This window comes from Xenopus laevis, chromosome 8S (assembly GCF_017654675.1).
Source record: "Xenopus laevis strain J_2021 chromosome 8S, Xenopus_laevis_v10.1, whole genome shotgun sequence".
Classification (NCBI taxonomy): Eukaryota; Metazoa; Chordata; class Amphibia; order Anura; family Pipidae; genus Xenopus; species Xenopus laevis.
Window position 1 is genome coordinate 9,318,835 of NC_054386.1, and position 13,205 is coordinate 9,332,039.

Below are 13,205 nucleotides of genomic sequence, written 5' to 3' on the forward strand. Positions count from 1 at the left end.
TTGAAGAAACAGGGAACTGTCATGGGTATATCAGGGGTTTCTGTGTTATGTAGGCCTCTTTATGGAATTTTGGTTTGGAAGCCAGAGTTCCCCTTTAAAAAGGGTGTCCTCCCACCCTCTTCCCAAAATGAAATAGTCTGAGAATGCAGGAATGGATTGTGCCGCCTGCATCCTGTTCATATTGTTGACTAGGAAATGTCCTGTTGCCTTTTTACATTAATTGCGAACTTGAAATAGTTTTGGTGCCTCCAGTAGTGATTTGTTGCTGTCCACGTCTAGGTGTGGTTTGTCTTTTAAACAACCTTAAAAAGATAAACTGCTACCAGTTGTACTTGCTTCTAGTTTTTAATTTTTTTTTTCCAGTTAACACAATTTTCTCTCTCATTTTGTCTTGGCTTATCACAATTTAGTTATTTAATACTTTTACGTACTTATTAGTTGTAGCAATCTGGACATACATAGCACTAGTGATGTGCGTGCCGACCCGATACCCGCGGGTTTGGGTCGACCTCGTAGTGCTCCTCGCGGGTGCGGGTTGAGCTCTTCTCCTGCTCTCCCCGCCCGCCACCTTTTAAAATGCCGGCATCCGACTTCCGGGTTCCGGTTTTATAGTCGACGGGTCTATAAAAGGACCCCCGGAAGTGGACGCGGGTCGTAGCAGGGTGGGTAAGGGTCGGGTGCGGGTCAGGGAAACCCTGACCCGCACATCAATACATAGCACCCTGACGGAAGAATAATTACACTTAAAGGGGAAGGAAACCTAGTTGGCGCAAAAACCCTCCCGTGTGTTGCCCACCCTCCCTCCTCCCCCCTGGCCTACCCGTCCCGCTGGGCAAATGCCCCTAACTTGTTACTTACCCTTCTGCGCAGGTCCAGTCCAGGGAGTTCACGCACGACATCTTCTTCCACGCGATCTTCTTCCTGCGTAGAATGGCGTTTTGGCACATTCGCAGTAGGAGCATTTCGCCGGTACGGATCTACTGCGCATGCGCCAAAAGTCACAAAGTACTTTTGGCGCATGCGCAGTAGATTGTACCGGCGAAATGCTCCTACTGCGCATGCGCCGTTCAACGCAGGAAGAAGATCGCGTGGAAGAAGATGTCGTCTGTGAACTCCCTGGACTGGACCTGCGCAGAAGGGTAATTAACAAGTTAGGGGCATTTGCCCAGCGGGATGGGTAGGCCAGGGGGGAGGAGGGAGGGTGGAGGCTTTTTGCGCCAACTAGGTTTCCTTCCCCTTTAAGAACTCCTACTTTGAATTGTACAATTAAGAAACTTGTCATTATCAAATCTATAACCCTGTAACTGTTGCTGGAAGAGAACACCCAGCATCCCCTGAGCCATCAGGCTAGTGAAAGTTGTGGCTTGGCAAAATAAGTAGGAAAAATGACTGGGCATAAATTTCAACAGGAATTTGTAAATACTATATAATGACTAAGGGCTCTTACACACAGGCGTTGCTTCCCTGCGTTCCGCTTTCTTCCGTTTAGCCGCAGGGGAGTGCAGGAGTAAATGCAGTCAATTATTTTCAAGGGGGCTGTACTCGCATAGATGCATGTAAGCGCCAAACGCAGGTGGAATGCAACATGCTGCTTCCCACCTGCGTTTGGCGCTTACATGCGTCTGTATGAGTAAAGCCCCCTTGACGATAACTGAGTGCGTTTACTCCTGCGGCTGAACGGAAGAAAGCGTAACGCTGGGGAGTACAGAAAAAACACCCGTGTGCAAGAGCTTGCTCTATCTTTTGCAAATGACAGTTTGCCACGGGCTAAAATATTTTATAATATTTATATTTTAATTTAGATGATCTCCTGATAGATCGAGTTACTTATGCTGGAGTGACAAGCCCTGAGGACCAGTGGACCCTGTTACCATTAACTGGACATGTTGCCCAATTTGACGTAAAGATCAGGGTGAAATGCAACGAGAATTACTATGGTTCAATGTGCAACAAGTTCTGCAGACCAAGAAATGACTTTGTTGGTCATTACACTTGTGATAGTAATGGAAACAAAGCCTGCATGGAAGGATGGATGGGAGCAGAGTGTAAACAAGGTATGTTTTAATGTAGTTTTGCACCACTGAGGTTTTCTATTTGCACGTGTATATAAATCTTTCACAACCTTTGGCAAAGTAAAAGAGCTTTTTTTGTTTTTTAAATGGACGGTCAACCATAAAAATCCCCAGTACAAGACATTGCAAAATTTTGAAGCTGTCTGGGGAACCAAGCATGAAGCAGGGGTCAAACCTCACTGTTTACACCTCAGTTTGGCATCAGTATTCAACTGTGTGAAATGAGCCAACTTGTGTTTGCAATAAGTTACTCCAACAATGTTAATGTGTTTTACAGCTATATGCAAGCAGGGGTGTGACTTGCTTCATGGTGGATGCACAGTACCTGGTGAATGCAAGTAAGTATTATCATTTATTCGTTATCAATATCAAATTATTGGTTGCTCTGTTGATGCTATCGGTTGGTGCTTGGGTTATTTTTTTTCAGAAATAAACCCATGAAGTGACTGGTATCTGTCATTTATGTATCCTAAATAATTTGTCTTCTTTGGCGGTAGCTTGATTTGGGGTTTCAATGTTTAAGAATATGAAAACAGTCCCTAGGACTGCAAGTTGCAACTACAGCTCTGTTACCGGTTCTAATATTCCACATGCCCACCATCACAAATTTCCATTTTCTGTACCATTTCAGGCCGTCGTTTAGCCGAACCAAGTACTTCTGTTGTTTGATAGGAATTGGATACGATGCTTAACTCGTTCCTTTTTATCCTGACTTGCGTGCTCGCATTCAAAAGCAGGTTAATTCATATTTATGTTCCATTTGCCCCCCTTCTAGTCGCTAACTAACAGTTTAAAGAACTGCAAAGTTGTGTTCTGGCTATTATGTTAGACATCTGTTCACATGCTAGCCTTTATAGATTACATTTTCGACTTAAAGGAAAACTATATCCCTAAAATGAATACTTAAGCAAAAGACGGTTTATATCTGTGGAATATTAAAGAATCTTACCAAACTAGTCTATATATTTAAGTAAATATTGCCCTTTTACATCTCCTGCCTTGATCCACCGTTTCGTGATGGTTTGTGTGCTGCCTCAGAGATCACCTGACCAGAAATACTGCAGCTCTAACTGTAACAGGAAGAAGTGTGGAAGCAAAAGACAGAACTCCGTCTGTTAATTGGCTCATGTAATCTAACTTGTATGGTTTGTTTGTGTGCACCGTGAATCCTAGGATCCCATGGGGCGGCTCTTATTTTTTTAAAATGGCAATTTTCTATTTATGATTACCCAATGGCACATACTACTAGAAAAGAGTATTATTATGAAAATGGTTTATTTACATGAAGCTTGGACCTCTGACTGGGGACAGCTGGGAAACTGACAATATGTCTAGCCCCATGTCAGATTTCAAAACTGAATATAAAAAAAAAATTTGTTTGCCCTTTTGAGAATTGGATTTCAGTGCAGAATTCTGCTGGAGTAGCACTATTAACTGATGTGTTTAAAAAAAAAACAAACATGTTTTCCCATGACAGTATCCCTTTAAGCTAATCATCATCATTTTACTAGTTTACCATGTAGCAGAATCTGGTTTTGTTTTAACTAGCGAAGCACCGATTCCAAAATTCGGTGCAGGATTCAGCCTTTTTCAGCAGGATTCGGCTGAGTCCTTCTGCCCGGCCAAGCCAAATCTTAATTTGCAAATGCAAATTAGAGGCAGGGAGGGTAATCGTGTGACTTTTTGTCACAAAACGAAGTTAAAAATGCTTCCTCCTTCCCACCCCTAATTTGCATATACAAATTAGGATTCAGATTCTCATAATACCCTATTTTTAGTAGCATGTGCCATTGGGTAAACTTCATGGAAAATTGGCAAGAAATCAGGGCCACCCCCCGGGATCTTACGATTGCACAAACAAACCAAGGGCACATGTTCGGACACATGAGCCAGTGAATGGACAAAGTTCTCTCTTTTACTCCCACGCTTCTTCCTGTTACAATTAAAATTGCAGTAGTTCTGGTCAGGTGATCTGAGGCAGCACAGAGAAAATCATAATACAGGGGCTCAGTAAAAAAAAGGCAATATTTTTGGTAAGATTATTTGATATGGCACATTATGATTTAAAGGAGAACTAAACCCTCTTGCTAATAAACCCCCATCATAGTCCCCGCCCCCTGCACAGGTGTTAACATAAGTAAATGCTCCTAAGCCGGTAATTACCCCTTGTTGCAGAGTCGGTGCAGCGGAGCTCACGGGGGCCATCTTCAGCTCTTCGATAATCTTCAGTAAGTAATCGGCGCATGCGCAGTTGGAGCATTTTCCTGGTTCGCATGCGCCAAAAGTGACGAAAATGACAGAAGCACTGGAAAAAGAACCAAAGATTACTGAAGCACCGAAAGACGCTGGTGAGCTCTGCTGTGCTGACTCTGCAACAAGGGGTAATTACCGGCTTAGGGGCTTTTACTTGTGTTGAACACCTGTGTGGGGAAGGGGCACTATGGACTGTAGGGGTTTTTATTAGCAAGCGGGTTTAGTTCTCCTTGTTGCTTAAGTATTCATTTTGGGGTATAGTTGTCCTTTAAGCGGGAAACGCATACATATATACAACCATGTAGAAAAAATATATGCTTTTGTCAACACACACACTTTTGGGGCTATGCATTTATAAATACAGTATGTACTTTTTTTTAAATTGAAATGTAGCATACATTTTTAGACACACGGAATTACATATAAAGAGGCTGTGCAATATGCATGCCCTGCTGCAAAGGGCAAAAAAATGCTCCATATTTGACTTCTGTATTTATTCTTTTGACTGCTGTATTCTCTACTGCATCCCCACCTCAGTATTAACGGTGCCAGCTGCTTCCGGATGCAATTTAAAGAATGTTTTAGGTGCCTCCATGAAATGCTGTCTCTGAGCCTTTTCTTATGCCTTGCAAGGTCAATGTATCCTCCACATAACAATTGCTTTGGTTCAGGCATAGACGTTTGGAGCCGGATAAGATTATCTAGACTACGCAACTGCTATTTATTTATATTTCCATTGTGCTTTGACTGTATTCTCCAGCTTTTAAGTGCAGAGACACACGTGGAGATTCTGGGAGATTGGCTTAGCTGGCGTGAAGGAAGTTCGGGGAGATTAGTCACCCGAAGAAGAGGAGATTTGTAGCTAGGCAACTAATCGCCTCTTCTTATCATAGTCGCCTCTTCTTCGGGCGACTAGTCTCCCCGAACTGCCTTCCCAACGGTGACAATCTAAATCACCGGCTGGATGGCACTGTGAGGGCTTCGTTTTTCAAAGTCGCTCAAAATTGCCTCACAAGGAGCGGAGCGGCTTCACCACTGGCGATTTAGATTCTAGCTGGCGGGAAGGCAGTTCAGGGAGATTAGTTGACGAAGAAGAGGCGTTTTGTTGCCGGGCAACTAAATCTCCCTGAATCTCCACTTGTGTCTCTGCCCTAAAGTGAAAGATAACCTTAAAAATCTACACTTTTTATGGTTTTACAACTTCCATTTGCTTGTTAGTGGTTGTACATTAGGGAGCATATTAGCCATTTGTACTTAACCAGCGTGTGTCCAAGAGGAGCAGAACATGTTTCTGTCTCAAATGCACAACTGTTAAATGTGCTGTAGGTCAACCTGTTTAAAAATAAACCTCTTGGGGACACGCTGGCCTTTTGGCCATGACACGACCTTTTTGCCTTGACCTGGAAGTACATGCTTAAAATATAGACGAGACCGATCTGCTTTGAGTGCTTTTAATGTGTTGAACAAAGACACCAGGGTTACAAAATAAAGGCAAAAATAGACCGGTCTCTTTCATCTTTCTCTGCTGCTGATTTGCATGAAAACAACCTGGGATAATATATATTATAGCAGATGGCATAGCAAAATCTGAATACCTGAATTTTTCACTGGTCCAATTACACACACATTTTTCTTTCAAACCTTATAAATAAATGTGTATAGTATTCTAGTTTATATAGTGAGTAAAGCACCCCCTGTTGTAAATTATAAAAACATAAGACAGAAGGCTGGAATATCCTCCTATTTTGCAACAGGGGTACTTTATTTATTATAATTCACAAAGTATAGTGAGTCATGTGACAGAAATGACATCACTACTCACTGTTTATAACTGATGATATCAGTACTCACTGTTTATAAGGATATCATTTAAATTACAAGATATTCATGGCTTTTGTGTATTAAATAGTTGTTTACCACAGAATATTTGATGAAATCGAGTGAACAGCCTTAGACATCCTGTATCTGTGCGTCAAGTAGTCTAAATATATGTAAATGTGTGTGCATTGTAATAAGGAAATCCAATTTAGCGCTAGCCTGTCACCTGTACAAATGGATGCAACCAGACTTCCTGCTATACAGGAAGTCGCCATTTAATCTTCCTAGATAATAGTAGAGCTGGCTGGTTTAACATGTAGTAACCCTTTAATTCACAAACCTTTCCTCTGGGGAAAAAAGTTTTAGGCTGAAATGATTCTGCCTATATTTTTTTTTAAATGACGTGCATTAAAATTGAGCCTTAAAGGAGAACTAAACCCTAAATATGAATATGACTAAAATTGCCATATTTTATATACTGAATTTATTGCACCAGCCTAAAGTTTCAGCTTGTCAATAGCAGCAATGATCCAGGACTTCAAACTTGTCACAGGGGGTCACCATCTGTGTCTGTGACACTCACATGCTCAGTGGGCTCTGAGCAGCTGTTGAGAAGCTAAGCTTAGGGCTCGTCACTAATTATCCAGCAGAAAATGAGGTTGGCTTGTAAAATAAACTGATTCTACAGGGCTAATTATTAAATTCTGATGCTAATTGCACTGGTTTCTGTGCTGCCATGTAGTAATTATCTGTATTAATTACTAATCAGCCTTATATTGTGACATTTCTATTCTATGTGTATGTATGTTGTGAGTGGGTCCCTAAGCCCAGTAAGTGACAGCAGCACAGAGCATGTGCAGTGAATCGGCAGAAAAGAAGATGGGGAGCTACTGGGGCATCTTTGGAGACACACATCTTTACTCCTAAAGGGATATGGTTGCCTTGGGCTGGTACAGAAGCACAAAACATAATGTACAACACCTACTTTAGTTAAGATTTAGTTTTCCTTTAAGAAATCAGGGATGTATTAAATAAATCCAGGAGGGGGGACTATTCTGCAGCAGACTCCGTGGTCCGGGCTTCTTGTGACTGTGGGGTTTGCTACAATACCCTGGGCTGGCATAATTAGGGGCACTGGTTTATAATCACTGGATGGTGCCTAACAAATTAGCACCTCGAGTCATGAACCCTTTCGGTCTATTTATTTATTTTTTTAATAGAATGGCGATCCATATTACAAAAAAACTTTATCCAAAAATCTACAATTCTCGAGCATTCCTCATAACAGGTCCTATACCTGTATTTAGTTATTTTATTTTTAATCTTTATTCCAGCATAAAACCGTGTTGAGTTTTGGTGCCTTGAATTAAAAATGTCACTTAAGATTTTAATGTAGCATTTAGAGAATTGAATGTTTTTGCATGCTACTACTGTGTATGCACACCCCTACAATGCAGTTAAAACACTTCTTTTAAATGACTCCTATGAATAAACTCATTGTATGGAAAAGGTTCCTAAAATAACTATATGAGAAAATTGACATGACAGCTGCATCTTCACCCACCCAGAGACCTTGAAATAATGCTTTCATGCTGTAGAACAACAAATTGGCTAACCTTTCACCAGTTCCTCGCCCAGTGGTGCTCTGAAGCATAATGTGAACCAGTTGCCTTACACAGGCTCTCAGGATTGAGGTTTTGCTGTATAAAGAAGAAATGTCATTGGGGGTGTTAAACCCATGTTTTTTACTGTGTATGTGTGTATTCTTTGGTCAAAAGGATAAAAAAAAAAACAAAGTTGGAGATTCCGCCACTCTCCATTCACTTCTTTGGGATTTTTGAAAGAGTATTTATCAATGGGTAAAAGCTCACCTGTTGATAAATACAGTAGAACCCCCATTTAACATTTTCCTGGATTTTACACCATTTTTTCTGGTCCCCTGGAAAACGTGAAATGGGGGTTCTACTGCATGACTTTAAAAATTCTATAGCAATGAATGGGAGAGTGGCGGAATTTCGCTCACTCTAGTGGACTGTGGTGATCTCTAACTTCACTCTTTGATAAATATTCCCCATAGACTCATTTTTAAAAACAATTCCCTTTCTCTCTGTTATAATGAAACAATACCTTGTACTTGATCCAAACTAAGTTATAATTCACCCTTATTGGAAGCAAAACCAGCCTATTGGGTTTATTTAATGTTTACATGATTTTCTAGTAGACTTAAAGGAAAACTATACCCCTCAAACAAGTAGGTCTCTCTAAAAATATATTGCATAAAACAGCTCATATATAAAACCCTGCTTCATGGAAATAAATCATTTTCATAATAATATGCTTTTTTAGTAGTATGTGCCATTGGGTAAGTTTAAATAGAAATCTGCCATTTTAAAAAATAAGGACAACCCCCTGGGATATTATGATTCACGGTGCACACAAACATACCAAAAAAACCATACATGTGAGGTCACAGACAGAGTTGTGTCTTTTGCTTCCACACTTCTTCCTGTTACAGTTAGAGCTGTAGTATTTCTGGTCAGGTGATCTCTGAGGCAGCACACAGACTTGAAATGGTGGTTCAAGGCAAGAGATGTAAAAGGGCAATATTTACTTAAATATATATTCCAGTTTGATAAGATTCTTAATATGCCACTTAATTTGATATAAACTATCTGTTGCTTAAGTATTCGTTTTGGGGGTATAGTTTTCCTTTAAGGTATGAAGATACAAATTACGGATCCGTTATCCGGAAAACCCCAGGCCTCGAGCATTCTGGATAACAGGTCCCATAATTGTATAGTTGAACAGCATTTAGGAGACCATGGTTAAGAAACTGGACCTTATGGCATGGCTCCTCCTTATGGAAGGCCCCTTTTCTGCGTTTAGATCCTATACCAGTATAGTCACAGAAATTAACGTTTTCATCGTTTTTCTTTTCAAGGTGTCACTATGGTTGGCAAGGGGTGTACTGCAGTGAATGCGTCCCTTATCCTGGCTGTGTGCATGGCAGCTGCCAGGAGCCGTGGGACTGCAAGTGCGAGACTAATTGGGGTGGCCTGCTTTGCAACAAAGGTATGCCTGGATTGCTTTTAATATAATACACTATGCAATACATGGTTTGGTTTTTTTTAATGTTAACCAAGCTGGTTAATGACTATAATTATTGCTCCATTACTGAATCCATTATTTGCTAATGACTATAATAATGCTTCTCTGGGGTTTTTTCTTTTTCTGTAAAAAAAAAAAATGAAGGTGAATAGATTTTAGGGTTTGTTGTGGGCTTTTTATACAGAGCATACAAAGTCTCGAGTACGAATCCAGTACAGACTAGTGGTTTTCAGATATTTGATTCAGGCCTCCCTTTTTAGCTCCATAATTCAGTCTGGGCCCATGTAGCATAATAAGCAGCAATGCTTTCATAGATCTGCAATCAATCAACCAATTTTTGCTATTGTTTTAAGAATGTCAAGGAAAATAAATAAATGATGAGCCCAAATCTCACCCTAATTGACCTTCAAGCTGTGTGTCCCAGGGAGAAAATGTGCATTCTCTGCTACTAAATACACTTGCTGATCTAAATATTAAAACATATAAGAAATAATTAAGTCCATTTATATTTTTCCATTTTTTTTTAAATACATAAATAATACAGGTTCCCAAAGAATCTATGGGTGGACATATCTTTTGACACTTTTTAGTTATCCTTAAAGGGGAACTCCGGCTTCCAAACCAAAATTTGATAAAGAGGCCCACATAACACAGAAACCTAATATACCCATCAAAGTTACCCGTTTCTTTCAAAAAGTATGAATAAATGCCATTTTCTATGCTGAAATCCAGCTGTTTAACAGTTCTTTTCTTTCTGCATCATTTGAAATCCTGGCAGGGAAGGAGGGACTAAACACTGATGTTACAAATTGTAACAACTTCTCCACAGCTTACAGACAGCATGCAGGAACTACATAACCCACAATGCATTGCACTGTGATGTTCCTTTCCTTATTGAAATCACGTGTGCAAGGAATTGTGGGGTTTGGAGGATGCAGGCTGAGGACAGATGGCTGTTGATACAAAGTAACAGTAGTCAGCCAGCTCAGCAAAGTAGTCAGAAAGATCAGCAGGAGAGCAGGGGGCTAGGCGTAAGGTGGCCATACACGGGCCGATAAAAGCTGCCGACAGACCAAGTCGGCAGCTTATTGGCCCGTGTATGGGGGCCCCCGACGGGCTTCCCCGATCGAGATCTGGCCGAAAGTCGGCCAGATCTCGATCGGATGGGGTTAAAAATCCCGTCGGATCGCGGCCGCATCTGTTCATTGATGCGGTCCCGCGATCCGACCGCCCGTTTGGCGAACGCTAGGATCCGATCGTTGGGCCCTAGGGCCCACGATCGGATCAGCCCGATATTGCCCACCTCAAGGTGGGCATATCGGAGGGAGATCCGCTCGTTTGGCGACATCGCCAAACGAGCGGATCTATCCGTGTATGGCCACCTTTAGGGAACTGTCAGAAACCATTAAAAATCATGAAAAGTCTGCATATTTTTTTAATTGATGTATATTGCAAAGTTGCTTGAAATTATGTTTACTTTTCAAAAAGCTTAAGTTATGTTTTTGTGGCGTATATATTTTAAATATGCAATGTATATTATGAATGGTGATTTCTTAGTAATTGCAGTACTTCTTTTTGAAAGAAAATAATGTACTTATAAGTGTCTCTCTTATTCTCTTGGGTGCCCTCAGCTTTGAGTTAGTTTTATCCTTATACACAGCATGAGCATTCTGTCCAAACCACATAATAACTGATCCCTAACCACTCTTTTAAATTCTAAACTCCTAGACTAAGCTCCCACTATAAACTGCCATAAACCAGGAATCTTTTCTGATGTTGGCATTCTCCAGCCTTTGCTTTGTGTCTTTGGCAAAGGAACTTTAAAGGAGCTGTTTCACATGTGAGGAAAATGTGAAGCATTTGTCAGCCTTTCCTCGCCCCCTATTATCATTTGCTGTTTCTTTTTTGTTCACACACATAAAAAGAATAGAGTGACGGAGCAGCTAGTGATGAAACCTTTAGGTCAGCTTGGAGTAACTAGAGCAAGTTTAAAAGCAGGAAGGTGATGGCTGCCTGTTGTCTGCCGGCTGACAGTTGAAAGATAGCCTTGGATGCTTTTACAAATGTCTCCTGAATTTTTATTTTTAGATCTGAACTACTGTGGAACACACCATCCATGTTTAAATGGAGGGACTTGCATGAACACTGAGCCAGATAAATACTACTGTGCTTGCCCTGATGGCTACTCTGGACAGAACTGTGAAATAGGTATAAGAATTTATATTGTTTTTTATGCATACCGGTTCTTTTATTTTAGCTCTCTTAAAGGAGAAGTCAACAGTAAAGTTAAAAAACCCTATCTTACCCGGGTCGGGTATAGTTGCAGATTTCAGGTTTCGGGTACGGGTCTGGTATGGGTTCCAAAAAATGGACCAGCACAGGACTCTAACTTGGGCGGCAGACCAGGGGGTCTACTTTCTCTATAAATCCCTTTCTTACATACCTGGCACGAACCCCCCAGCCTAGTTGCCCCCCTGGGCAAATGCCCCTAAGTTTTTACTTACCCCTCGTTGCAGATTCTGCCCAACACAGTTCACGGGCGCCAACTTCAGCAGCTACGGTAATCTTCCGAATGAGACCGGCGATTCAGAAATTTTCATGAGTTTCAGCGCATGTGCAGTTGTCGCGCAACAGACAATCTCACCAACTGCGCCGCTTTGCTGCTCTCATTCCGAAGATTAAGGAAAAGATGGCTGCCGTGAACTCTGTTGGACAGAATCTGCACAAAGGGGTAAGTAAAGAGTTTGGTGCCTTTGCCTGGGGGGTGCAGCTATGCTGGGGAGGTGTCTATGTAGGGTAGGGTTTTTGATTAAGGGTTTATTTCTCCTTTAAACTGTTTAAATCTTTTTGTTAATGTGACCTAATAAATCTCTATGTAACAGCATTGTTGTTGTTTCTTCGGTCTGATTTCCCATTAAATAATTTTTTGTTTGGTGTTTAAGCTGAACATGCCTGTGCTTCCAACCCTTGCGCCAATGATGGAGTCTGCCATGAGGTGCCTTCTGGGTTTGAGTGTCACTGTCCACCAGGGTGGACTGGACCAACTTGTGCAGTTGGTATGTTTAAAATTTTCTACTCTTATTCAGTGCTTAGATGTATGATATGCATAATATCTTATTGATAGTGTTACATACAAGATTATCCCTATCTCTTATGGCCATGTAGAGCAGGATCTGCAGTCTATGACTCTCTAGATGTTTCTGGACAACAAGTTCTAGTTTCTTTGTTCTTGTATGTATATTTTTATTTATATGGTGCTACTTAAGAATTCAGCACTATACATCACAACAATAAATTAAAGGACATGTAAAGCCTACATTTTCCTACCATGTATATAAGTTAGGCACATGTCCCTTACCCAAATGAATATAATTGTACTGCATGCATCCCCTCCATTTGCCAGCGCCATTACATTTCTCGAAAACAAATAGCAGCTTTAACCCGGGGGCCATTTTTCCGCTGACACATCAATGCATTTATATCTGCAAACCGCACATATGCGATGTAAAGTTCATGCAATTGAAGAATGCCGGCTAATACAAACAGAATTTATTATGATGACGAGTACTGATTGGATTGAGCACTGCAATGGTTACTCTGAGTTTAGGAAAGGGGGTTAGGATTTAAAAATAGGAGCAGACAACTAGATCAGAGTTTCTATGGGAACCAGCAATGCTATCCCTTCATTGGCTGCTAGACAGGAGGGTGTGTTTATTAATCTGAGTCGAGAAGAACTGAGCATGCTCATGAGCCAACAGCCAAAGGAAATTCCCGAGGGAGGGGCTAAGTGGGTTACAGGAGCAGAAGGAATCCTAAGTGATTAAGGGAATGCTGAAGCCTTACTATTAACTTTTGAACAACCAGAGTGGCAGGTATTAAGAGATTTCAAAGATGCTCTTCGGTGATTTTTTAATAATACATACAAAGTACAGTTACAATGACGATTAAGAGCTT

At 41.0% G+C, this 13,205-nt stretch overlaps 1 protein-coding gene across 3 annotated transcripts in view; it reads left to right on the forward strand.

Moving 5' to 3' along the window:
* The window catches only part of jag2.S (jagged 2 S homeolog), an 83,358-nt gene that overhangs the window by 39,738 nt on the left and 30,415 nt on the right, over positions 1–13,205 (forward strand). For all 3 annotated transcript variants that reach the window (XM_018232298.2, XM_018232299.2, XM_041574735.1), the window contains 5 exons: positions 1,803–2,054; positions 2,350–2,410; positions 9,085–9,215; positions 11,340–11,459; positions 12,194–12,307. In XM_018232298.2, the coding sequence (XP_018087787.1) occupies positions 1,803–2,054; positions 2,350–2,410; positions 9,085–9,215; positions 11,340–11,459; positions 12,194–12,307 (678 nt within the window). The remainder of the gene's footprint in view (positions 1–1,802; positions 2,055–2,349; positions 2,411–9,084; positions 9,216–11,339; positions 11,460–12,193; positions 12,308–13,205) is intronic.